At 46.3% G+C, this 25,309-nt stretch overlaps 1 protein-coding gene across 2 annotated transcripts; it reads right to left on the reverse strand.

Moving 5' to 3' along the window:
• Positions 1–580: 580 nt before the first annotated feature.
• BIRC7 (baculoviral IAP repeat containing 7) lies at positions 581–18,776 on the reverse strand. Of its 2 annotated transcripts, XM_048483095.1 has the most exons (8): positions 18,135–18,776; positions 10,621–10,720; positions 8,771–8,852; positions 8,632–8,677; positions 6,011–6,220; positions 3,505–3,570; positions 1,478–1,689; positions 581–950 (listed from the first exon to the last, which is right to left on the reverse strand). In XM_048483095.1, the coding sequence occupies exons 1-7, from the start codon at positions 18,739–18,741 to the stop codon at positions 1,490–1,492; spliced, it is 1,311 nt and encodes a 436-aa protein (XP_048339052.1). In that variant the 5' UTR covers positions 18,742–18,776; the 3' UTR covers positions 581–950; positions 1,478–1,489. The 2 variants fall into 2 exon arrangements, with proteins under 2 accessions (XP_048339052.1, XP_048339053.1); XM_048483096.1 differs by lacking the exon at positions 6,011–6,220.
• Between the last annotated feature and the right edge of the window lie 6,533 nt (positions 18,777–25,309).

Genomic DNA, 25,309 nt, shown 5'->3' on the forward strand with positions numbered 1-25,309 from the left:
GCAACAATAGCCTTGAGCTGGAAAGAAAAGAAAAAAATTGACATTTCAGAAATGGCTAGGATATATCTGGGAACAAGTGACACTTGATATATTCGATATACTAACCAAAAATAAGACGTGGCAAGATAAACAGAATGAAATTTTGAAGATATGGATAATATACATGGACTGGATGAAAGAAGCTCGAGTCAATGAAGAAATATGGGAGAAGAGGCTACAGAGAATGAACTTACTGCTGTTTGTGTGACAAAATTATGAAGAAGAAGTAATGGGGGAGGGAGAAAAGGGGGGGGAAATATTGTTTGAAAATGTAAGAAGGAGGAAATTACTATAAACTGTAAAATTCAAATGATGCAATAAAAATTATTTTTAAAAAACTTTTCACTTGAAGTGAAGGATATTACTATTTCTAACACAGTGGCAAAGTTTTGTTATATAGGCAGTAGATTGCTTTACACAAACCCACATAGACTAAATCGGCCGTTTGATAAACCTGCAGACAAGAACCAGAAACTGAAGCTCAACTTTGCACAACCCTTCCCAGCACTCAATCGAGGCAAGTCCCAAAAGGTAAATAAATTTTTATTTCAAAAGTCAAAAAAAATATTTTCTTTAAAAGAACAAGCTACCAAATAAGCTAAACACAATGTTACTTGGTTTAGGTATAGATCAGGTAAGAAGCTAGTCAGGTTTTTAAAATGATCTGAATAATTGCCTTGAAGTGACAGTTCGGCAAAAAAGACAGGCGAGCGGGGTCGGGAAAAACATTAAAAGTTGGTTCATCTGCCACCTCTACAGCGGGGGTTGTAGCAGCCACAAAAGGTAGGTGTGAAGAAAAAAATGGTCCTGAAAGCAAGTTTTTAGAGGACCTCAGGAAGTTGGTTTTCCATTCGGAAACTTCGAGTCCGTGCATCCTCAAGAGGAAGACGAAGAAGAAGGCCTTCAGTAATCTGGGAGGTAAGAATATTGGTTAGAAGAAGAAGAAGAGTTTGGATTTATACCCCACCTTTCTCTCCTGTAAGGACACTCAACGTGACTTACAAGCTCCTTTCCCTTCCTCTCCCCACAACAGACACCTTGTGAGATAGGTGGGGCTGAGAGAGTTCCAAAGAACTGTGACTAGCCCAAGGTCAACCAGGAGGAGGAAGAGGAAGAGGAAGAGGAAGAGGGCGGCTCTCAGTGAGTCCTCTCATAACAGTCTCAATAAACCTCATAGTAGGATTGTGTTGTGCTCTTCTTCCCCCATCCAAACCCCCATCCAAACTGCTACACGCCTTCATATAGCTGATTTCCTATATTCCTCACTTGAATGATGCTAACAAGCTTCAGGCAGGGGATGAGCGGAAAGCAAGAACTCGACACCAACCTCCCCTCATGGTGCACACAAACGCCGGCCATTTTGCAGAGTTCGACAGGGATGCCCACCTAAAGGTGAGCAGCTCAGATCAAGAAGAGACCTGTTTCACCCGTCACTCACCCCGCTTCCAGTTCAGGACATGAACGCCCGCACAGTCTCCCGGATGGCCCCCCTGCAGATAGGGCAGCGCCTCAGGTTGGGAGCGCATTCCGCACACACCACTAGGTGGCCACAGGGGATAAGCACGATGGAGACGTCTTTGTCCATGCACACTTTGCAGATGCGCTCCTCCCGCAGACGGCGCAGCTGATCCTCCACATTTGAGGCAGATTCTAGAAGGAAGGAGAGTTTGTGAGGCAGATTCAGAATGGAGCCTGGTGCAAAATCTGAGTTTTGCTGCCCTCCCCCATGTAAGTTTGTGTTTTTTTATTTTTTAGTTTTTTTCAGTTTTCAGCCTACAGGGGGTGCAATTGTTAAGTTAGCAGCACCAAATTTTCAGGGTATCTTTAAAAGACTATCCTGATGATACCAGCCAGGTTTGGTGAAGTTTGGTTCAGGGGGTCCAAAGTTATGGACTCTCAAAAGTGTAGCCCCCATCTCCTATTAGCTCCCATTGGAAACTTGGGCGTTATCATCAGGAGAGTCCCCCGCAAACTCCCTGGTTGGTGCTGCTAACCTAAAAACTGCGCCCCCTGCAGGCCAAAAACTGGAAAAACACTAAAAAAATACAAACAACAAACCTGAACATTTTCTGCCCCCCCCCCGGCACGCGCCCAGTGCAACATGCACCCCCCAGTCCCCTTGTAGCTCCGCCTCTGGATTCAGGACAGCCATAGATGGTCCTGCGCCTGGCATTATCAGGGCTGTCTTAGCAGCATTATAGGCTCTATGGCAAAGCAGAGCACTGGGGCGCCTACCTAGCTAACCACTCACAGGAATAAAAATGTCAACGGTTGATACATTCGTAACCTTGAATAACTACGACATGCTCACCCTACCAGTGTTCCTAATGAATCTCAGATTCAATCTCTAATAACCAATGCCATATAAATATAACCAATATCATTGCTATTAACTGTCAAGTTGAAGCAACTTTAACATTCACGAACCTGAGTTTCCCAGATCCTAGTTCGATACCTTAACCACTACAACACACTGTCTTAGTAAACCCCTGCCCTGCTCATCAAATCACATCAATACATGGGAATCATACAGAAAGGCTTTGGAACAGTTTGTTTATGTACAAACACATATAGGAAGCATTCTGTAGTTGCCTCATCCCCAAGAGGTGGAACTGGGTGTCTCCGTAGGTATTGCAAGTGTCTGTCACAATCCAGTTACTAAAGGGTTAACTGTTGGTATGTAAACCAGTTGCTGAGGTCACTGTTTTATGACCTGCCCTATTGATTAGCTATTGGTCAGTGAGTCACCATTGCTTACGTGCCAGCTAGCACATAGACCAGAAGCTATAAAGTTATCTGAGTTCCTTTGTTAGAGACAGAACACAAGGAGATGACCGCCTGGTCAGTTAGAATTAGGAAAGATGTAGTCTTAACTGTATATTTGCTATGGTGAATATGTAATAGAGACGTATAGCCTGTTGTTATTTTACTTCCCATGTAACCCTTCCCAAAAGCTAGTAAAAGTATTTTTATACTAAAACAACTCAAGCATCCCTGCCTATCTTTATTGGCCACTGCGCATCTCTGCTACCTAAGTATCTCTTTGAATATATATTTTTAACCAGTGGCGTACTGCCCATTGGGAAAAGTGGACAGTTGCCCAAGGTGCAGAAATTTTTCATCACGTGGGGGCGCCTGATTTCTAAGCCCTGTCCACTCTGCCTAAGCCCTGCCCACTCTATACGGTGGCCCACAAGCCACCAGAGGCAAAGCAGGAGGACGGGGAGCTCCGCCTCCGGTGAACTCGGGCTGCTGGGGCCATCTGGGAAGGGTGAGTGCCACGGCCGAACTGCTCCACCCATGGGGGGGGTGGGGGATCAAACTCAGGTTTTGCCCAGGGCGCCAGTTTGCCCAGATACGCCACTGTTTTTAACCCTTCAGTCTCCCTGCCTTGGCATAACCACAACTGTCCAAATTCTATTTCAACCACAAGAACTTTCAGCCCAGACATGCTCCTCTCCTCACCTCCTTCACTGGGTGATTTGGGTTCTTCCACCTGTCTGCGTGGCTCTGGTTCTCTTCGAGCAGGTTCTGCGTGAAAGTTGAAACATATTAAACTAAAGCCTTCCTCAAACAAGCAAGTCAAACGTTTCTGATATCTGAAGTGATTGAAACTAGTTGCAGATGTAGGATGGGTGACACCTGGCTTGACAGCAGCACACATGAAAGGGATCTGGGAGTCTTAGTAGATCATGAACTGAACATGAGTCAGCAGTGTGATGCAGCAGCCAAGAAAGCCAATGCAATTCTGGGTGGCATCAATAGGAGTATAGTGTCTAGATCGAGGGGTTCAATAGTACCACACTATTTGGCATTGGTCAGACCTCTCCTGGAATACTGTGTTCAGTTCTGGGCACCCCAATTCAAGAAGGACATTGACAACTACGAATGGGTCCAGAGGATAGCGACCAAAATGGTAAAAGGTCTGGAATCCAGGCCCTACAAGGAGAGACTTAGGGAGCTGGGGATGTTTAGTCTGGTTACAGGGTGACGTGATAGCCATGTTTAAATATTTGAAGGGATGTCATGTTGAAAAGGGACCAAGCTGGTCTTCTGCTGCTCCAGAGAGTAGGACAAGGAGTAATTGTGCAAGGTCAGGAGAAGAGATTCCACCTAAACATTAGGAAGAACTTTCTGACTCTCAGGGCTGTCTGACAGTGGAATACGCTGCCTCGGAGTGTGGTGGAGTCTCCTTTGGAAGTTTTCAAACAGAAGCTGGATGGCCATCTGTCAAGAGTGCCCGGATTGTGTCTTCCTGCCTGGCAGGGGGTTGGACTTGATGGCCCTTGGGGTCTCTTCCAACTCTATGATTTTACGAATTTAACATTTTTTTCCTTTCAACAGAGAAGTTTCTAGTCCTTATGGCTGCGAAGATATGCTGCAGCGTGCTACTAAAAACCAATGAGCAAAGCCACCATGGAACCGGATTTCTCTTAGTTAGGAGTGTGGCATCAATGCCTTACATTGCTGTTTGACCTTCTCCATGAGCAGCAGTGGCGTAAGAGGTTAAGAGCTTGTGTATCTAATCTGGAGGAACCGGGTTTGATTCCCAGCTCTGCCGCCTGAGCTGTGGAGGCTTATCTGGGGAATTCAGGTTAGCCTGTGCACTCCCACACATGCCAGCTGGGTGACCTTGGGCTAGTCACAGCTTCTCGGAGCTCTCTCAGCCCCACCTACCTCACAGGGTGTTTGTTGTGAGGGGGGAAGGGTAAGGAGATTGTCAGCCCCTTTTGAGTCTCCTGCAGGAGAGAAAGGGGGGATATAAATCCAAACTCTTCTTCTCTTCTTCTTCTTACATTGCTGTTCGACCTTCTCCATGACATGCAAAACCAGAACAACACAGCAGAAATTAAGCAGGAAGCATTTCTTGTTCAGGTTACAGAACACTATTTCTCTGCAGATTTGGAATGCCCTGGATGTCAAGTGTGCACCACGACAGTGGCTATTTCCAGTGGGTGAAGGAGCAGCAGTACACAGCTAGCTGGATGAGCTCTAGAAGCACTAAAACCTTGTATCACGAGCAATACGAAAAGGCCAAAATTTGGGTCATTCTGGGGCCCCTTCCACACATGCAGAATAATGCACTTTCAATCCATTTTCAATGCACTTTGCAGCTGGATCATGCTGTGCGGAGTAGCAAAATCCAGTTGCAAACAATTGTGGAAGTGGATTGAAACTGCATCATTCTGCATGTGCGGAAGGGGCCACTCCTTTTGTAAAACAGAGACAATACCAGCTTCTCTAAAGACGGCACGTGTGATTTAATTAGGGTGTTACAGTTTATGAGCTTCAGTTTATCTATATTTGCTCTTTAAATTTCCTTTTAAATTGTAATAATTGGTATTGTGGTTAAAATCAATGTAGGTTGTTTAAGTGGTTTTCTAAGTTTTTCTTCAGGATGATAATCAGAATTAAGTTTTTCTTCAGTGCAATAACCAGAATTGCTGCAGATCCATGCATTATTTACATTTATGGAGCTGCAGTGGCGTAGGAGGTTAAGAGCTCGTGTATCTAATCTGGAGGAACCGGGTTTGATTCCCAGCTCTGCCGCCTGAGCTGTGGAGGCTTCTCTGGGGAATTCAGATTAGCCTGTGCACTCCCACACACGCCAGCTGGGTGACCTTGGGCTAGTCACAGCTTCTCGGAGCTCTCTCGGCCCTACCTACCTCACAGGGTGTTTGTTGTGAGGGGGGAAGGGCAAGGAGATTGTCAGCCCCTTTGAGTCTCCTACAGGAGAGAAAGGGGGGATATAAATCTTCTTCTTCTTATATATTTCTTTTCCTTAATTTTTGTTTCATTTTCTGCAATTCCTTGTTGAATTTTTTTTTTAAAAAATATATATATATATATATATAAAGAATTGTTGTAATGATAAAATACGTTAAGTTCTCGGAACTCTACAAAGCCTGCATAAACAGGTAGTCTTATTATCTTCCTTTTTTAAAAAACAAAACAAAAGGGTAAATCATACCTCTTGACTCCTCTGCCTGGCTGCCTTGATTCTGCACTGCCTGAAGCAAATCCAGGACCAGTTCAGACAAAGATGAATAACTAGCCCTTGTCTGTCGGTACCTGTTCTGCAGCAAACTTATCACCAAGTTCGGCTGAAACCCCATTTGCAGGGAACTTTGTACCATGGAGATCAGCTGTGGAGAAGCTAAGTCCAAGTTTCCCAGACTTTCTGTAAAGAGATGGGAAACCTGGCTCATGCCATTGAAGTTTAAGAGAACCCTCCACCTACGAAGTGTGTCTTTGCTCCAGAAAAAGAGAATGGTGTTACTCCCACAACCACTGCATGCGCCCTCTTGGCTCTCTGTAGCAAGCAAATCTGGATGCCAAATCTGGCAACTACTGTTGTGGGATTTCTGGGCTGTATGGTCGTGCTCCAGTAGCATTTTCTCCTGACTTCAAAGACCTCTCTGGTGTTTAGAATGATCTCCTGCTAAGGAGACAATTAAATATTCTTTATTAGCCAATGCGATTCTGGGCTGTATCAATAGTATAGTGCAGTGATGGCGAACCTAAGGCACGGGTGCCAGAGGTGGCACTCGGAACCCTCTTTGTGGGCATGCGCACCCAGAGTTCGTAATGTGGAAGGGGGAAAATCACCCTCCTCACACATCTAGGCTGGCCTGGGCCACTGAGCACGACGTGCACGCACCGTGGTGAGCAGGGAGGACTTGGCTGGCGGGCCTGGTGCCTGTGCTCCAGGTGGCTGCTGCCCAAGGGGGGGGGGGCAGAGAGGAGGCAGAGATGCTAGAGAGGGACAGAGTGGTGCATGCAGGACTTGCTGGAGGCTAGAGCAGGCTGGTCCCTGCGCGAACCGGTGGGGCAGAGGAAGAGGGAGCCAACCGGTTATTTCTAAACTAAAACCTCAGCATCCAGGTTAAATTGCTGAGTTGGCACTTTGCGATAAGTGGGGTTTGGGTTGCAATTTGGGCACTCGGTCTTAAAAAGGTTCACCATCACTGGTATAGTGTCTAGATTGAGGGATGTAACTGTACCTCTCTATTCTGCATTGGTTAGACTTCACCTGGAATATTGTGTACAGTTCTGGGCACCACAATTCAGGGAGGATATTGACAAGCTGGAACAGGTCCAGAGGAGGGCAGCCAAAATGGTCAAAGGTCTGGAATCCATGCCCTATGAGGAGAGACTTAGGGAGCTGGGTTTGCTTAGTTTGGTGAAGAGAAGATTAAGAGTGGACATGATAGCCCTGTTTAGATATGTGAAGGGATGTCATGTTGGTGAAGGAGCAAGCTTATTTTCTGCTGCTCCAGAGACTAGGACCAGGAGTAATGGGTTCAAAGTGCAGGAAAAGTGATTCCATCTAAACATCAGGAAAAACTTCTTGGCAGTAAGGGCTGTTGGACAGTGGAATGCACTACCTCGGAGTGTGGTGGAGTCTCCTTCTTTGGAAGTTTTTAAAAGAGAGGCTGGATGGCCATCTGTCAGGAGTGCTTTGATTGCGTGTTCCTGCATTGCAGGGGGTTGGACTGGATGGCCCTTGGGGGTATCTTCCAACTTTATGATTCTATAAGCAACTGAACCAATCATTTTAGCAGCACCCATGGAGCATCATAGGCAGAGGTGGGATCCAGCAGGTTCTCACAAGTTCCCGAGAGTAGGTTACTAATTATTTGTGTGTGCCGAGAGGGGGTTTCTAATTGGTGATTTTGCCACGTGATTTTTGCCTTAGTTATGCCCCTCCTCTCAGCAGTAGCGCACAGAACTTGAAGCAGTCTAGCAGGAGGTGCACCAGCGTGCGTGGCAGCCTGCGCCTGCGTGCATCCGTTTCCCGCCTAAGGACCGGCGCAGCGGCTGCGTCCTTGCCACAGCCCCGCCCAAGAATTCCCCACCCCAGAATGCCCGGCCATGCCCCCGTTGTGCCCCGCCCAGCCCCATTGGCGCTACGCCACAGTTTGAATCCCACAACCATGGGAACCTGTTACTAAAAATTTTGGATCCCACCACTGATCATAGGTTAATATATACAATGTTTCTTTATCTCGACCACAATCAATGTCCACCCAACGCAGTCGCATCAACCAAGATTGACTGAGAGTCTTCAAGATCTCTGTTAGATGAAAGGGACTGATGCTTATTTGTTTATTTACATCCTGCTTTTCCTCCCTAATCCAGACCCAATGTAGTTTAGTACATCATTCTCTCCCTCGGCTCTGTCCTAACCACTGCCCTGCAGAATAGGGTAAGCTGAAAGACTTTGATGGGCCAAAGTCACCCAGCAACTGGCCACAACCACACAGCCTAGGAAACCCACAACAACCAGTTGATTCCAGCCATGAAAGCCATCAATAATACATCATCACTCAGCAAGTTTCTATGGTGGAGCCAGACTTTCAGTTTGGTTGTCTAAAGTGTCCTAGCCTGACATTCATGATCCCTGCACCCTGGCAGGATTGAACCTCATATCTGCTGCATGCAATCTACATGGGGCCCCAGCCCCACCTCAAAAGAAGTCTCCGTGATAGCATGAACAACTCGACACCCTTGAATTAAACAACATAGCCACCTGGTGCTTCTCGGATCACAGCGGTAAGAGGCGAGGCTATAAGTTGTGCACAAACCAACCTTCAGAGCTTGTGGAATCTCGGCCAGCCTGGTTCGAGGGGTCTTCCTGAAAGCATCACAAGATTGGTATCACCGACGGAAGGGTAAAGATAACGGAACCTTTTCCAACTGCCCTTCATTCACCCTCCAAGATACTCACTGAAGACGCAAGAGAGCTGAGATAAGATTCTTGAACACTGTGTACAAACTCTGGCCCTCTGGACTGCAGCAGGAATTTGCACCTAAAAAGGAAGGGGGGCATTGCATGTGAGTGACAAATACCCACAAGGGTCAACAGGCTAGGCCAGAGGTCTGCAACCTGCGGCTCTCCAGATGTTCATGGACTACAATTTCCATCAGCCCCTGCCAGCATGGCCAATTGGCATTGTGTGGCATGGGAATTGATGGGTATCATCTGGCCCTGTGCCACCACTAGCTGGCTACAAGCCAAGTCCCCACCCCGTCCCATGGTAGCTACGCCACTGCATTACAGTTCTCCAGGAGAATTTATTTTTGTGGCCTGGAGGTCAGTTCTCATTCTGGGAGGTCTCCAGGTCCCACCTGGAGGTTGGCACCCTCCAGCACAGAAACACAGGTTGCTTTCCCACTGCCGGCACAGCTGCTGATAAAATACAAGGTCTTCTTTGTGGCAAGTTTCCTCACAGTTTCTCTGCCCTCAGTTTGACCAGAAGAGCTTCCTGCCCGTCCCCTAAACCCGCCAGAGGTTTTGCAGTTTTTAAAAACATAAACCCTCGAACATTGTTATAGCGATACAACATTATACCAATATGTTTAATGGGTGCTCTGAATTCCCAGTTTTCTGTTATTCAAATGACAGTAAGCCTCTATCCCCTCCCAGAGACCCGTCTTTCCCCCTTATCTCTCTCCAGCGGAAGAGACTAGAGATGATACTTTTTTTTTCAAAAACTGAAAGCTGGGAATTTAGAGAACTGGTCAAATGATACTCCGGTGCCAATTTAAATATAAAAATAGAGGAGGAGATAGCCGCCATGGAGACGGTTTCAGGGGAAACGGCTGCTCCGTGGGCTGGAAATATCTACATTTTCTACGCAGCTGCCACCCGGGCTTTGCTGCAATATTCAGAGCAAATCAGGATTGAGGAAGATTGTAGAAAAGCCGGGGAAACCCTCGGGCCCCATCCGCACACGCAGAATAATGCACTTTCAATCCACTTTCGCTATTATTTGCAAGTGGATTTTGCTACTTCGCACAGTAAAATCCAGCTGTAAAGTGCATTTAAAGGACATTATTCTGCCTGTGCAGAAGAGGCCTAGGATGGTGATGGCGAACCTTTTCGAGACCGAGTGCCCAAAGTGCAACCCCAAACCCACTTATTTATCGCAAAGTGCCAACACGGCAATTTAACCTGAATACTGAGGTTTTAGTTTAGAAAAAACGGTTGGCTCCGAGGCATGTGTTACTCGGGAGTAAGCTTGGTGGTAGTTGTTGGCTTTGCTTTGAAGCAACCATGCAACTCTTCCAACGCGGTGAATCAATTTTAATTCTAGGAGGGCTTAATTGCATGCTTCGCCATATTGCCAGCAACTGAGCTTACTCCCAGGTAAAGGATCTCACTTTAGTTCTTTGCATGAAAATCAGTGGGGTTTAGCAGCGCTTAACAGGGGTACCTATACTGCTTCCACAAAACTAGGTCTTAGGTTTAATGCTAATAATCCAGCCCAACGGCCCAGGCCAGCCTAGATGTGGGGGGGGGGGCGATTTCCCCCCCACATGATGAACTCTGTTTGTGCATGCCCACAGAGAGGGCTCTGAGTGCCACCTCTGGCACCCGTGCCATAGGTTCACCATCACTGTTATAAGAGGTCACTTTTAGCAAAGGAAGGAAAAAAGAGACAGTTCAACATGGATCCAGCTCAAGGTACAAAAACAGTCTCAGCGATTAGTCATTTCTAGCAACCTACAAGATTCGGTTGAACCTCCCTGGAACAGAATCCCTGTCAGAAATAAGAACTGCGACCCATAAGTTACCTTGGAAACCATTTCGCGTGCTCCATCCAGGGGTCATCCCCACGTTCCCAGTTCCTCAGAGCCCCGTCGCAGTGGAAGCAGCGCACGTAATCTCCGTCACCTGAAAACAACAGCCGTTTTGAAGCACTCAAGAGCAACCCAAAGGGCAATCGTTACTGGCACCCAAATCTCACACAGCCGGTTGCCTGTTCTGCTGGCATTCATATTGGAATCTCACTAGGGACACATCACGATTTCAGGAAGATAACTGAGCAGCCCAGGATCAAAAAGATAAATATCGCCGCTGCTGTTTAGCAAGATGGGCATCTTGTTGCAGGCCTTGAGACAATGAGTTGGAACCGGCCAAGTTCTTCACTCTTTCTCAGTTTATTTGTCCAGCTAGCTAGCTTAAACCAGGGCCAGGGATTTTTTGGTCCTGGCCCAGAGGTGGGATCCAGCAGGTTCTCACCAGTTCCCGAGAGTGGGTTACTAATTATTTGTGTGTGCCGAGAGGGGGTTACTAATTGGGTCTGCTTTTCCGTTAGAAATTCCATTAGGTCCAAAAATCATAAAGTCCTGTTGTTTCCTATGTGGCTGGTGAGCGAAGGTAGAAAACGGGATCATTCTCCCTGTTGGGCTGTTTGAAAAACCTGTTTTAGAAATATGGTAAAGTTCCTTGTTTAAGGAAAGTATCTTTCTTTTGATTTCTAGAAACAAAATTAAGTATTTGAAAGTATTACGTATTTGACAGGCAGTCAATTAGAGGAGAAGTACCGTGTTTCCCCGAATATAAGACAGTGTCTTATATTAATTTTTGCTCCCAAAGATGGGCTATGTCTTATTTTCAGGGGATGTCTTATATTTCTGTATTCTGTTCGTCAGGCATGCTTCCAAACAAAAATTTTGCTACGTCTTACTTTTGGGGGATGCCTTATATTTCGCACTTCAGCAAAACCTCTACTAAGTCTTATTTTCCGGGGATGTCTTATATTCGGGGAAACAGGGTAGTTGTTTCTGTTGGCAGTAGACGATAGGACTTGCTATAATGAGTTTAAATTATGGACAGAAAGATACCAGCTGGAAATTAGGAACTTTTTTTTACAGTAAGAGTTTTTTACAGTAACAGAGAAATTATTAATGCCCCGCCCACGGAATGCCCGGCCACGCCCCTGTCGTGCCCCACCACACCCCATTGGCGCTACGCCACTGTTTGAATCCCACCACCATGGGAACCTGTTACTAAAATTTTTGGATCCCACCACTGTCCTGGCCCCATTTTGGTGGAATGCTTGGTCCAGTGAGACCTGATACAGTTCCACCAGGGTCTGTAAAAAGAGCTGTTCCACCAGGTGTATGGTTGAGGCAGCTGCAGTGTTTAATATCCTAGCCTCCCTATTTCCATCCCACCTTTTCTTTGAGAGCTAGCATGTAGTGGTTAAGAGCAGGTGGATTCTAATCTGGAGAACCAGGTTTGATTCCCCACTCCTCCGCCTGAGTGGCAGAGGCTTATCTGGTGAATCAGATGGGTTTCCACACTCCTACATTCCTGCTGGGTGACCTTGGGCTGGTCACAGTTCTCTCAGGACTCTCACAGCCCCACCTTCCTCACAAGGGGTCTGTCGTGGGGAGTGGAAGGGAAAGGAGTTTGTAAGCCACCTTGCGTCTCCTTACAGGAGAGAAAGGCGGGGTATAAATCCAAACTTTTCTTCTTCCTCTCCTGAATTCTGATTTTTGCTGAAATTGAATCACTATCTGGGTTTTAGAAAGGTCTGATGTTGGATGTATTTAAAAGCAACAAATGAGATACCACAACACAAATCTGAAGAGGCACCGAGAAACAAGGAAAAACCGCAAAACCTTGTCAAGTAGTATTGCTTGGATATTTGAAAAGTTGAGTTGGAAGTTTAAAACTTATTTGTTTAAATTTATTTTATTAAGTTTATATCCCATCCTTCCCAATCAAGGCCAGGCTCCCATGAAGATTAAATTGCCTGTTAGACTTTGCATGTCAATCCAGAAAGGCAGTATATTAGTATGTTTTCTTGCAATAGTATTGTTTCTTCAGGTGTAATGTAAAACTCGACGAATGAAGATTTTCCATGTAAATCCATGAAGTTAATGGTTAGGTATTTTTTATTTGTGACTTATGAAAAGCAATTTGGATGTGTATAGTGGCATCCTGTCTGTGTCTTTTATAGACTTTAGTATCCGTCCCCCCTACATTATTTTTGATGTTGGATGCAAACATTGTTTTAAGTTGGTATTATTGCCAGGGGTAACGTGTTTTCCCCAGCTCTTCTACAGGGCCGGTTTGGCAATTCTCCCATATCGGATACAGTGTGTTCTGTCCATATTGTCCAACTCTTATCAAAACACTTGAACATAAGAAAGAGCCTGCTGGATCAGACCAGAGTCCATCTAGTCCAGCTCTCTGCTACTCGCAGTGGCCCACCAGGTGCCTTTGGGAGCTCACCTGCAGGAGGTGTTAATGGCCTTCTTGCTGTTGCTGCTCCTGAGCACTCTGAAAGTCTGTTATATTTGTAATCTCAGATCAAAGAGGAATAAGATTGGTAGTTATGAATCGACTTTTCCTTCCATAAATCTGTCCAAGTTCCCTTTTAAAGCTATCCAGGTTAGTGGCCATCACCACCTCCTGTGGCAGCATATTCCAGACACCAATCACGTGTTGCGTGAAGAAATGTTTCCTTTTATTAGTCCTAATCCCCCCCCCACCCCCAGCATTTTCAAAGTATGCCCCCTGGTTTTATTTCGTTCAGCTGCCCAAAATACAAGCTTTTTTGGGATGCTTTATTACTAGGGTCCATATGAAACTTTTCTCCAAAAGCGAGTATTATAAAACGATGACTAGTAACGATCCTATAGTGCATAGGAGCAGCAGTGGCGTAGGAGGTTAAGAGCGCGTGTATCTAATCTGGAGGAACTGGGTTTGATTCCCAGCTCTGCCGCCTGAGCTGTGGTGGCTTATCTGGGGAATTCAGATTAGCCTGTGCACTCCCACACACGCCAGCTGGGTGACCTTGGGCTAGTCACGGCTTCTCGGAGCTCTCTCAGCCCCACCTACCACACAGGGTGTTTGTTGTGAAGGGGGAAGGGCAAGGAGATTGTCAGCCCCTTTGAGTCTCCTGCAGGAGAGAAAGGGGGGAGATAAATCCAAAACTCTTCTCTTCTTCTTCTTCTTCTTCTTCTAAACTCGTGGCCCTCCAGATGTTATGGACTACAGTTCCCATCATCGTCTGCCAGCATGATGCTGGCAGGGGATGATGGGAACTGTAGTCCATAACATCTGGAGGGCCGCGAGTTTGGCACCTGTGCTAGTGCTAGGGAAAACAGACCAGTTTCTATTGCAGGTCCTGATGGTAAGAGAGGTCTAACCTATTTTGTCTTGATTTGTTTGTGTTTCCCTGCTGTGACTTTCTCTGGTATTCATGTCTAACAAAGGTTGTGGTTGTTGTTGGTATTATATTTTATTTAACTATTGGAAGCTGCCTGAAGGGTGGCATACAAAACCAACACACAACATGAAATCTGCCTCCTTATGATGCCTCCGAGTGACCCACATAATTTTTGCCCATGCAATGACCGCCCCCCCCCCCCCACAAACAAGCTTGCTGGCAGACAAAGGACTCCCTTCTTCGCCAGCAGAAGAGCATACTAGATCCAGCCCCATAGTATTATTGTGTTTATGTGCTGCCTTTCGTCCTTCACGCAATCTGAATGCTGTTCACCGCTGCCTGGGACAGATCCTCCCTGTTGGTTTGCCTGCCTGCTAGCCAAGCAGAAGTCCACCTGGTGAGCTGCCGCCTGCTGCCCATGGGAAGGAGTGAGAGTCCTTCTCCACCCACCCCATTGGAAACACCTGCAGGGGGTGGGGTCTGACAGCTACAACAGGAGTTCCACCAGCAGCCCAAGGCCGCTGACTTGGGCAGCGGCCGAAGGGGCACCACCGGTTCAGGGACTGTTTGGGGAGGGTTCATGGAGCAGACTCCATGCTAGTTCACTGTATTTTAGCTTTTGTAGTTGTGGGAACTGTGATTTGGGGGTGAGCTGATATAATTGGTGATTGTTTCTAGTATATCATTGTGATGCATTGTTATGCTGTTGATACTGATTTATTGTTGTTGCTGTTTATTGTTTGTTCACTACTGTTGTTTGCCGCCCCGAGCCCTCTGGGGGAGGGCGGGATATAAATTAAATGTGAAATGTGAAGTGAAATAATGCAGGATCGCAGAAAGAATCCCATCTCGACTTGGCTTAGCTTCAGCAAAACTGCAGCCTCATTGTATCCCCGAACAATAGCCTGGGACCAAACATTTCTATTTAGATACGTCCATTCAGTTAGGAGTTTGTCCTAATTTTAAAAAAACACTGGGAAGCAAAGCGGAAATGTGGCAAAGTGCGCAGCTACCAAAATACAAAGATCCAACAGTCAAACAGAGCAACAACTCAAATGCACCTTACGGAAGCCGTACTGATCAGAGTAGGTAAGAAACCTGCGCACACATGAGTTTATGGCCCATTCCGCACACGCAAAATAATGTGTTTTCAAACCACTTTCACAACTGTTTGCAAGTGGATTTTGCCATTCCGCACAGCTTCAAAAAGCATTGAAAGCAGTTTGAAAGTGCATTATTCTGCATGTGCGGAACGAGCCTATGACGGCTACCAGGACACATGCACGCATGGTGGCATTTGCTATGTAGTAAGAACAACACTGCTCTGAGTTGCGTTAGGTGTTACTGTTCATGTAGTGAAAATGCTCTTGCTTTACAAAAAAGAGAGTAATTTTTAAAAGCTAGTCATTGGAAGAATGGAGTACGTGCAGAGAACTTGAAGTTAGCAAAAGTGCAGAGAAGGGCAATGAGGATGATTGAGGGACTGAAGCACCTTCCTTATGAGGAGAGGCTGCAGCGTTTGGGGCTCTTTAGTTTGGAGAGGAGACGTCTGAGGGGGGATAGGATTGAAGTCTATAAAATTATGCATGGGGTAGAAAATGTTGACAGAGAGAAATTTTTCTCTCTTTCTCACAATACTAGAACCAGGGGGCACCTGCTGAAAATGCTGGGGGGAAGAATTAGGACTAATAAAAGGAAACACTTCTTCACGCAACGTGTGATTGGTGTTTGGAATAGGCTTCCACAGGAGGGGGTGATGGCCACTAACCTGGATAGCTTTAAAAAGGGTTTGGACAGATTTATGGAGGAGAAGTCGATCTCTGGCTACCAATCGTGATCCTCTTTGATCTGAGATTGCAAATGCCTTAACAGACCAGGTACTCGGGAGCAGCAGCAGCAGCAGAAGGCCATTGCTTTCACATCCTGCCTGTGAGCTCCCAAAGGCACCTGATGGGCCACTGCGAGTAGCAGAGAGCTGGACTAGATGGACTCTGGTCTGATCCAGCTGGCTTGTTCTTATGTTCTTAACTTATGGTCCAACCTCCCAAAACCTCTTTCAACTTTTGATTTCTGACTTTCCAGCAGACTCATCTTTATTTGAATGCATTTTTCTCCCACGCTTTCTCCAAGGAATTCAGTCTGGTGCACATAGCTCTCCCTTGGCCCCTTCCGCACATGCAGAATAATGCACTTTCAATCCACTTTCAATGCACTTTGCAGCTGGATTTCACTGTGCGGAAGAGCAGAATCCACTTGCAAACAATTGTGAAAGTGCATTGAAAGTGCGTTATTCTGCATGTGTGGAAGGGGCCAACTTCTCTTCCTTCATTTTATCCATACATCTTAAACCACTTTGTTAGATAGATTAGGCTGAGATAACCAGTGGCCCCAGATCAGTCCGTGCCCTTAATGCAAATTTGGGACTTAAACACAGAGATCATTAATTTATAGCAGGGGTCTTCAAACTATGGCCCTCCAGATGTTCATAGACTACAATTCCCATGAGCCCTACCACTTGGCCATGCTAGCAGGGGCTGATGGGAATTGTAGTCCATGAACATCTGGAGGGCCATAGTTTGAAGACCCCTGATTTATAGGGTCACCATAGAAGCAATTTGATGGAGGCCACAGTGATAATACACAAACGCCATCCTAGTCTAGAGCCAATGGGATGTGGTGGCTAAAGAAGAGTTGGATTTATACTCCACTTTTCTCAGGGGTAAGGAGGCTCAAAGCGGCTTACAAACTCAGTTCCCTTCCTCTTCCCACAACAGACACTTTGTGAGGCAGGTGGGGCTGAGGGAGTTCTGAGAGAACTGTGACTGGCCCAAGGTCAACTGGCAGGCTTCATGTGGAGGAGCAGGGAATCATACCCAGTTCTCCAGATTAGAGTCTGATGCTCAAGGGGAGGAGTGGGGAATCGAACTCGGTTCTCTAGATTAGAGTCTGCTGCTCTTAACCACTACACCACACTGGCTCTCACATGGGTCTCCTAGGACCTGGGAGACCAAGGTTCGAATTCCCACTCTGCCATGGATCTTTGCTGGGTGACACAGAAGAAGAAGAAGAAGAAGAAGAAGAGTTGGATTTATATCCCCCCCCTGTCTCTCCTATAGGAGACTCAAAGGGGCTGACAAACTCCTTTCCCTTCCCTGCTCACAACAAACACCCTGTGAGGTAAATGGGGCTGAGAGAGCTCCGAGAAACTGTGACTAGCCCAAGGTCACCCAGCTGGCGTGTGCAGTGGTGGGATCCAAAAATTTTAGTAACAGGTTCCCATGGTGGTGGGATTCAAACTGTGGCGTAGCACCAATGGGGCTGGGCGAGGCACGATGGGGGCGTGGTCGGGCATTCTGGGGGTGGGGCATTCCTGGGCGAGGCTGTGGCAAGGACTCAGCCGCTCCGCCGGTCCTTGGGTGGGAAATGAATGCACACAGGCGCAGGCTGCCACGCATGCCGGTGCACTTCCTGCTAGACTGCTTCAAGTTCTGCGCGCTACTGCTGAGAGGAGGGGCGTAACTAAGGCAAAAATCACGTGGCAAAATCACCAATTAGCAACCCCCTCTTGGCACACACAAATAATTAGTAACCTACTCTCGGGAACCTGTGAGAACCTGCTGGATGTCACCTCTGGGCGTGTGTGGGAGTGCACAGGCTAATCTAGTTCCCCAGATAAGCCTCCACAGCTCAGGCGGCAGAGCGGGGAATCAAACCTGGTTCCTCCAGATTAGAATACACCTGTTCTTAACCACTACGCCACTGCTGCTCCTGAGCTAGTAACACCCTTTCTATGTAACCTCCATCATAGCATAGCTGCTGAGAGGATAAAATGGAGGAGAAAGCCCTGAGTCCCCATTGGGGAGACATGCAGGGCATAAATCAGGGGTCTTCATACTATGGCCCTCCAGATGTTCATGGACTACAATTCCCATCAGCCCCTGCCAGAATGGCCAAGTGGTAGGGCTCATGGGAATTGTAGTCTATGAACATCTGAAGGGCCATAGTTTGAAGATCCCTGGCATCAATGAATGTATAAATAAGCTAGCAGTGGTTCCCAGTTTAGGTCAAATGGCAGAGGTCAAATGCTTAACCTCTGATCCAATACAGAAATAGTGTTCTTACCTGTGTAAAAGAAGCCCGCTCTGGCCAGTATCTCAGGAGACACCTGAGCATAGAAGGGCCAGGTCCCAAATGTCGCCAACCGGTCGCTCTCCGTCTCCATATCTGGATATTCCGGTGGGTTGTCCAGGAGGACCTCATCCACGCCCAAACTTTGCAACATTCCAAGGAACTGTCCGTCCACACAGTCCAGGAGCTCCTGACCCAGAAGCGCCCGCCGCCTTCCGACAGACTTGCCCCGGATAAAAGAACACCTGGGGAAGAACTTCTTGTGCTCCGCCAGGGGGTCGTCCTCGGGAAGCCACTCGTACAACACCCCGCCGCAGCAAAAACACTCCACCCGGTCGTCGGGCCCCACGAAGAAGAAGCCAGCTGCGGCCAGCACCGCTGGAGAAAGAGCCGCGCCGTCCGGCCAGCCCTGGAAAGACGCCAGCCGCATCTCCTCAGAGCTCATCCTGAACCCAGCCAGGTGTGGATGCCTGTCCCTGGCATCCTCCGGAGAGGAGCTATCCCCCATTTCCAAGCTCTTGGCGAGGAGATTAGTCAACACACGGACCACCACTTCGGTTCCCTTTGCAATGAGACAATCCCTCATGCTGCCAGCCTGCATCCTTCGGCCCCGGGTTGGCTCTGTCGACTGGGAGTTCTGGAAAGTTTCACAACTCAATAGCCAACAGGCTCCCGAACGGTAAACAAACAGTTTTCTGTTTTTTCCACGGCCAGCTGATTGCTATTGACACTGCTGCCGGACAATTACCGCTTTTCTGCTCAGTTCTTCTGGTGTCCAGACGGGGAAGAGAAAGAATTTCCACACCGGGTCACAGGGAAGCCCAAACGTGCTTTATCTGTCCCCCCAGAAATCTGGCAACAAAGTTTTGACAAGAACACAAGTTAAAGCACGGTGCTTAACACAGGCAGCAGAGAAGAGTCAGTTTGGTTGTCTGTCTGTTCTAGGCGACGTAGATCTTTCTCTCACTAAAGGCTAATTTGAGAAACATCTGCCACAGATCCCGGCAAATACCCATACGTCACATGTTCAAAAGTGGCTTTTTTGTGATGCAGCAAGATTTGGGCAGCGGGAGGGGTGTAAACAGCGCAGAGTCAAAGCGGCCTGGGTCAGATATTTTTGAATCCCAAAAACCTCTAGCCTGAAAATTTTTGTTGGACTCTACAGTGCTTATGAACTCAAATCTAGCTTCAGAAGAGAAACTAGCTCAGTAGATTACACGGCACAGATATCAAACAGGAATATTGGTGTAAAAAGGAAAATACTGGTATAAATAAGAAATTAAGAACAGCATAAGTATGGAATTACGCATTATTAAATATCAAAGCAAGATTAGTTAAAATGTGAACAGGGAGGTTGCATAGTTGCTATAGTGATTTATGCATGCACGACTACTCTTCACCTGTTTGCCTTGCAGTTGGTTCCTCCTGTGCTTCCCCCCCCCCCCCCCCCCCCCACCCCAGAGATGATTCCCCCATGAAGTGTTCCTAGCCAAGCCAAGCCAAGCCAACATTTCACCCACCCACCACTTCCTTGTTCTGTCCTCCCCACCCCCCACCCCAAATCTTTGGTCTAGCCTTTGCTAGGGCATGTCAATTTCATGTCAGTTTCAAGGGTCTATCGCTCCAGAAACAGACCTTTAGCATTAAAATAAAAAAAAACAAACCCTTTTAATCTCTTTGAAATGGGTGATCTGAAGAATGTGAGAAATTGTTATGTGGGTGGGGGAAGGCAGGGAGGAACAAGTGAACCCAAAAGAAGCAGAGGGAGCAGAAGAGGAAGATTTATATATCATCTTTCTCTCCTGTAAGGAGACTCAAGGTGGCTTACAAGCTCCTTTCCCTCCCTCTCCCCACAACAGACATCCTTGGAGATAGGTGGGGCTGAGAGAGCACAGAAGAACTGTGACTAGCCCAAGGTCACCCAGCAGGAATGTAGGAGTGCGGAAACACATCTGGTTCGTCAGATAAGCTTCTGTCACTCAGGTGGAGGAATGGGGAATCAAACCCAGTTCTCCAGATTGTTGCAACACTCGTTTTTCAGTATTTACTTACCTAGAATTAAATAGCTACAGCACCATTCCACTACGAATCAGCAGCGCGGACACAGAACAGGTGTTTCCGAGCCACTTTTAAGTCCCTAGCTCCACCCAGCAATGAGCAGCCGTCAGCTATTATTGCTCCTTTTAAAGCTGCAAACAGTTTTTAATCTACTCTTTGGTGCAGTCCTATTTCTGAATAAAATCCTAAAAGCAACAGAGGGACAACACCTTGTTTAGGTCCTAGTGACCTCTCAAGCTCTTGAGTTCAGTAGAATTCTCTCTTGATATTTTTGTAACCTTTATTGAATAATAAAATTAAAACTAAGTCTTGAATTCCAGTTTACATCCATACATCGACAAATAAAGCCCTGCTTAAATACACTGACACTTTTCGTCAACATAGACTCCCAACTTTTGGCCCAAACACATATTTTCCATCACATAACTTACTGGAAAACTTTATCCAGATAGAAATTAAGCTCTGTTTGCTGATCTTTTGAGTTTTTGAAGCTTATTAGAAATATGCCTCTATAGCAGTGATGGCGAGCCGAGCCTTTTCGAGACCGAGTGCCCAAATTGCAACCCAAAACCCACTTATTTATCGCAAAGTGCCAACACGGCAATTTAACCTGAATACTGAGGCTATCGTTTAGAAAAAACAGTTGGCTCTGAGGTGCATGTTACTCGGGAGTAAGCTTGGTGAAGCAACTGTGCAATGCTTCAAATGGATGAATCATGACCCTAGGAGGGTTTACTCAGAGGCAAGCTCCATTGCCAGCAACTGAGCTTACTCCCAGGTAAAGTATCATGCCCAGGCCAGCCTAGAGGTGTGTGTGTGGGGTGTGTGTGTGTGATTTTCCGATGAACTCTGTGCACGTATGCCCACAGAAAGGGCTCTGAGTGCCACCTCTGGCACCCCTGCCATAGGTTCGCCACCACTGCTCTATAGTACTAAGCAAAGGAGCAACACTTACTACAGAACTGTTTAACTTACTAGAATTCTCCGGTGAAAACACGAATGAAAATAATTGGGTGGTAGGGAAGGAATGAGACAAAAACATCGCTGAATATTATGGAAAGGCCAAAGCTCAGTGATATTAAAGTGGAACGAAGAGAGGCTGTGGCTCGGTGGAAGAGCCTTTGCTTGGAATCCGGAAAGTCTCCGGTTCAATCCCTGTCATCTCCAGTTAAAAGGATCGGGTAGTAGGGTATGTGAATTACCTCCCTCTGAGACCCTGGAGAGCCACTGCCAGTTTGAGTAGAAAATGGCTCATTCTGCACATGCAGAATAATGCACTTTCAAACTGCTTTCAGTGCTCTTTGAAGCTGTGCAGAATAGCAAAATCCACTTGCAAACAGTTGTGAAAGTGGTTTGAAAACGCATTATTTTGCATGTGCGGAAGGGGCCAAAGCTGATCTGGATGGACTACGAGAGCAATCTTACAGGTCTACTCAGGTCTACTCAGAAGAAAGTCTCATGCTATTCAGTATTACTCCCCAGAAAGTGTCCTTAGAATTAGAGACTGAGGGTCCAATTCAGTATAAGCCCGTTTTATGTATGTGTTCAGGAACGGGCTTAATTCCATTCGAGTTGGCTGGGTACAAAAAGTCCTTGGACTATTTGGACAAATTACACCTTTTAACCTGGTAATATAATTGCACATATTAACCTGGTAGTGTCAGGCCGGCTGCATCTTGTTTGTCTTCTGCCTGCTCCCTTCCGAGAGATCTTTGTGTTCCGGTTAGCACTAGAGACAGATCGGGATCACGGCTGGGTTTGATATTTTCGGTTGGAAAGCTGCCATTATGTCTCGGGCATTTGCTGCCCTGTTCGTTTGCCAGCTTGCAGCCCAGAGAATGTCAACAAGGTATCACCTGGCGAAGGAGGACCTCTTTCCAGAAGCAAGCCCCACTTAATTTACAGGGAATTCCGTTTGAAACACAATGCAGAACATCAGAATCCTTCAATGCCTATTTATTTATTTATTTATTTATTTATTTATTTATTTATTTATTTGTTTGTTTGTTTGTTTGTTTGTTTGTTTGTTTGTTTGTTTGTTTGTTTGTTTGTTTGTTTGTTTATTAATCAATCTTATATACCGTCTCTCCCCCGAAGGGCTCTGGGCGGTGCACGACATGAAATACAACAACAAAGCAGATGGAGCACGTAAACAGAATACAAATTATAAATAACGAATACAGGCTCCATTAACCATACATGCTAAAACCTCTTAAAATACAGCGTTCAATACAAAATATCGAGTCATTATTATCGGCGTCCAGCATTAAAACCCTCATTAAAAACTCCTCCCAAGGAGGGGGGAACGGTGTGTCCTATTGATGTTAAAAGGACTCAAGATGTAAAAGGAGAACAAAATTGCACATTTGTGTGCTGAGACGATAATGGCACAAGAACTCAAAGGAAAATAGAACCACGTTACTATTGCTCTTCTAATGCTTAATTCCCCTCGGTGTGTCTGTCTGTTAAACCAATTGCATTTGTCAAGCCCAGAAGGAGTTTAATAGGAGCATTGTTATTACTAGTATTGTTACACTTGTTACTATTGTTGCTACTCCCAAGAAGTCACCAACTCAGACCTCTTGCCGGGGGCAAAAATTCTGAGATTTAAAAAAAATTATTTATGGGCTGCCCTTTTTTCCCTTATGGGCTCAGGGAGGCTTACAGTAATGGATAATAGTGAAATACAACAGTTTCCATTTTTGGTGTGACAACCCATGATGGCAAAATCGGACTAAATAAGGGGAAAGGAAAAGAAGAAGAGTTTGGATTTATACCCCCCTTTCTCTCCTGTAAGGAGACTCAATCTCCTTTCCCTTCCCCCCCTCACAACAAACTGTGAGGTGGCTGGGGCTGAGAGAGCTCCGAGAAGCTGTGACTAGCCCAAGGTCACCCAGCTGGCGTGTGTGGGAGTGCACAGGCTAATCTGAATTCCCTAGATAAGCCTCCACAGCTCAGGCAGCAGAGCAGAGAATCGAACCCGGTTCCTCCAGATTAGAGTACACCTGCTCTTAACCTCTACGCCACAGGGACAAGGAGATACTAAGCAAGGGAGGCCAACAAAGGGCCAGAATCCCCCCTCCAACTCTAAAATATTTGTTTTTCTCTCTTCTGAGCATGTGAAGCCAAATGTGTGGGGCTCTTTGACAGGTTGTGCAAATCACCAGGGGATTAAAAGTGTCTTTCAAATCAGAGAAATGTAGCATGGCATGCTATGAAGGAACTGGTGGGTGACGAGAACAGTCGCCGTGACTGTGGTCAAACCAAACAGAGCATCTTCCTTAGGTGTAAGAATCCTGATTGAAATGAACTCTTCAGATAAACACTGAAAGGGGCAGAGGTGGGATCCAGCAGGTTCTCACAGGTTCCCGAGAGTAGGTTACTAATTATTTGTGTGTGCCAAGAGGGGGTTACTAATTGGTGATTTTGCCGTGTGATTTTTGCCTTAGTTACGCCCCTCCTCTCAGCAGTAGCACGCAGAATTTGAAGCAGTCTAGCAGGAGGTGCACCTGCGTGCGTGGCAGCCTGCGCCTGCGTGCATTCGTTTCCCACCCAAGGACGGGTGCAGCGGCTGCGTCCTTGCCACAGTTTCGCCCAGGAATGCCCTGCTCCCAGAATGCCCGGCCATGCCCCCGTCGTGCTCCGCCCAGCCCCATTGGCGCTACGCCACAGTTTGAATCCCACCACCATGGGAACCTGTTACTAACATTTTTGGATCCCACCACTGGAAAGGGGTCTTCTGTTTACCTGCAACCTGCCCCCTCTAATAAAATCTCCTTCATTTGAGACTGATTAATAATATGGTTTGAGTCCATTGAAGATGGATCCTTTGGAGGTTTTGGTGTGGCAATGAATTAAAGCCATCTGTTTCAGTGCCACATATCAATTTATTTGGAATACCTCAGAATCAGGCTTTTATTCTGACCTTTTCTGACAAAACCCTGGAAAAGCTTTACTGGATCATACCAAAGACTCACTAAGTCTGGCACTTGGTTTCCCAGTAACAGCTAACTAGATGCAAAGCCCAATTAGGGGTCTTCCACCAGCCCTGTTAACCCTCCAACAACACCCAGTAACAATTCAGAATTTTTTTTTGAAAGGGAATTCTTTTTGGAGCATTTCACCATTATTTCCATATGGACCTGTGGGTTGTCCTTTTTCCTGAGATGAGTTGGAATAGGATGCTTAGGAAAGCCCCTTTATCTTCAGGGGTTGCAAACCTATTACCTTCACAGATGCTTCAGAGATTTGCTGTAATGTAATACAGAGGTGGGATCCAGCAGGTTCTCACCAGTTCCCGAGAGTGGGTTACTAATTATTTGTGTGTGCCGAGAGGGGGTTACTAATTGGGTCTGCTTTTCCGTTAGAAATTCCATTAGGTCCAAAAATCATAAAGTCCTGTTGTTTCCTATGTGGCTGGTTAGCGAAGGTAGAATACGGGATAATTCTCCCTGTTGGGCTGTTTTAAAAACATGTTTTAGAAATATGGTAAAGTTCCTTGTTTCAGGAAAGTATCCTTCTTTTGATTTCTAGAAACAAAATTAAGTATTTGAAAGTATTAAGTATTTGACAGGGAGTCAATTAGAGGAGAAGTAGTTGTTTCTGTTGGCAGTAGATGATAGGACTTGCTATAATGAGTTTAAATTATGGACAGAAAGATACTAGCTGGAAATTAGGAACTTGTTTTTTTACAGTAAGAGTTTTTAAAAGTAACAGAGAAATTATTAATGCCCCGACCCCAGAATGCCCGGCCACTCCCCCGTCGCGTGTCTCCACTCCAGTCTCTACTAAGCGCTACGCCACTGTTTGAATTCCACCACCATGGGAACCTGTTACTTAAATTTTTGGATCCCCCCACTGATGTAATACCCTTTGAATTGGCTGTCACAGGGCCGGGGTGGAAGGTGTTGCATCAAAACCATGCATGAACGGCTGTGCAGCTGTGCAGAAAGAGGAATTTGCATTTATACCCTGCTTTTCTCAACCATAAGGAGTCTCAAAGCGGCTTACAAACTCCTTCCATTCCTCTCCCCACAACAGACACCTTGTGAGATACTGCTATATTGCAATGAATTAGCAGAGAAAATAATACAGCAGAGATTAGTTGTTTT

The sequence above is a fragment of the Sphaerodactylus townsendi genome, unplaced genomic scaffold, assembly GCF_021028975.2.
Source record: "Sphaerodactylus townsendi isolate TG3544 unplaced genomic scaffold, MPM_Stown_v2.3 scaffold_61, whole genome shotgun sequence".
NCBI classification, from domain to species: Eukaryota; Metazoa; Chordata; class Lepidosauria; order Squamata; family Sphaerodactylidae; genus Sphaerodactylus; species Sphaerodactylus townsendi.

Excerpts from the sequence above, each read along its gene's own strand:
- BIRC7 (XM_048483095.1), bottom strand. The coding sequence starts at position 18,741 with ATGCAGGCTGGCAGCATGAGGGATTGTCTCATTGCAAAGGGAACCGAA. Across the intron at positions 8,678-8,770 it reads TCAGCTCTCTTGCGTCTTCA|GAAGACCCCTCGAACCAGGC; the intron begins GTGAGTATCTTG and ends TGATGCTTTCAG. Across the intron at positions 3,571-6,010 it reads CCAGGCAGAGGAGTCAAGAG|AACCTGCTCGAAGAGAACCA; the intron begins GTATGATTTACC and ends ACTTTCACGCAG.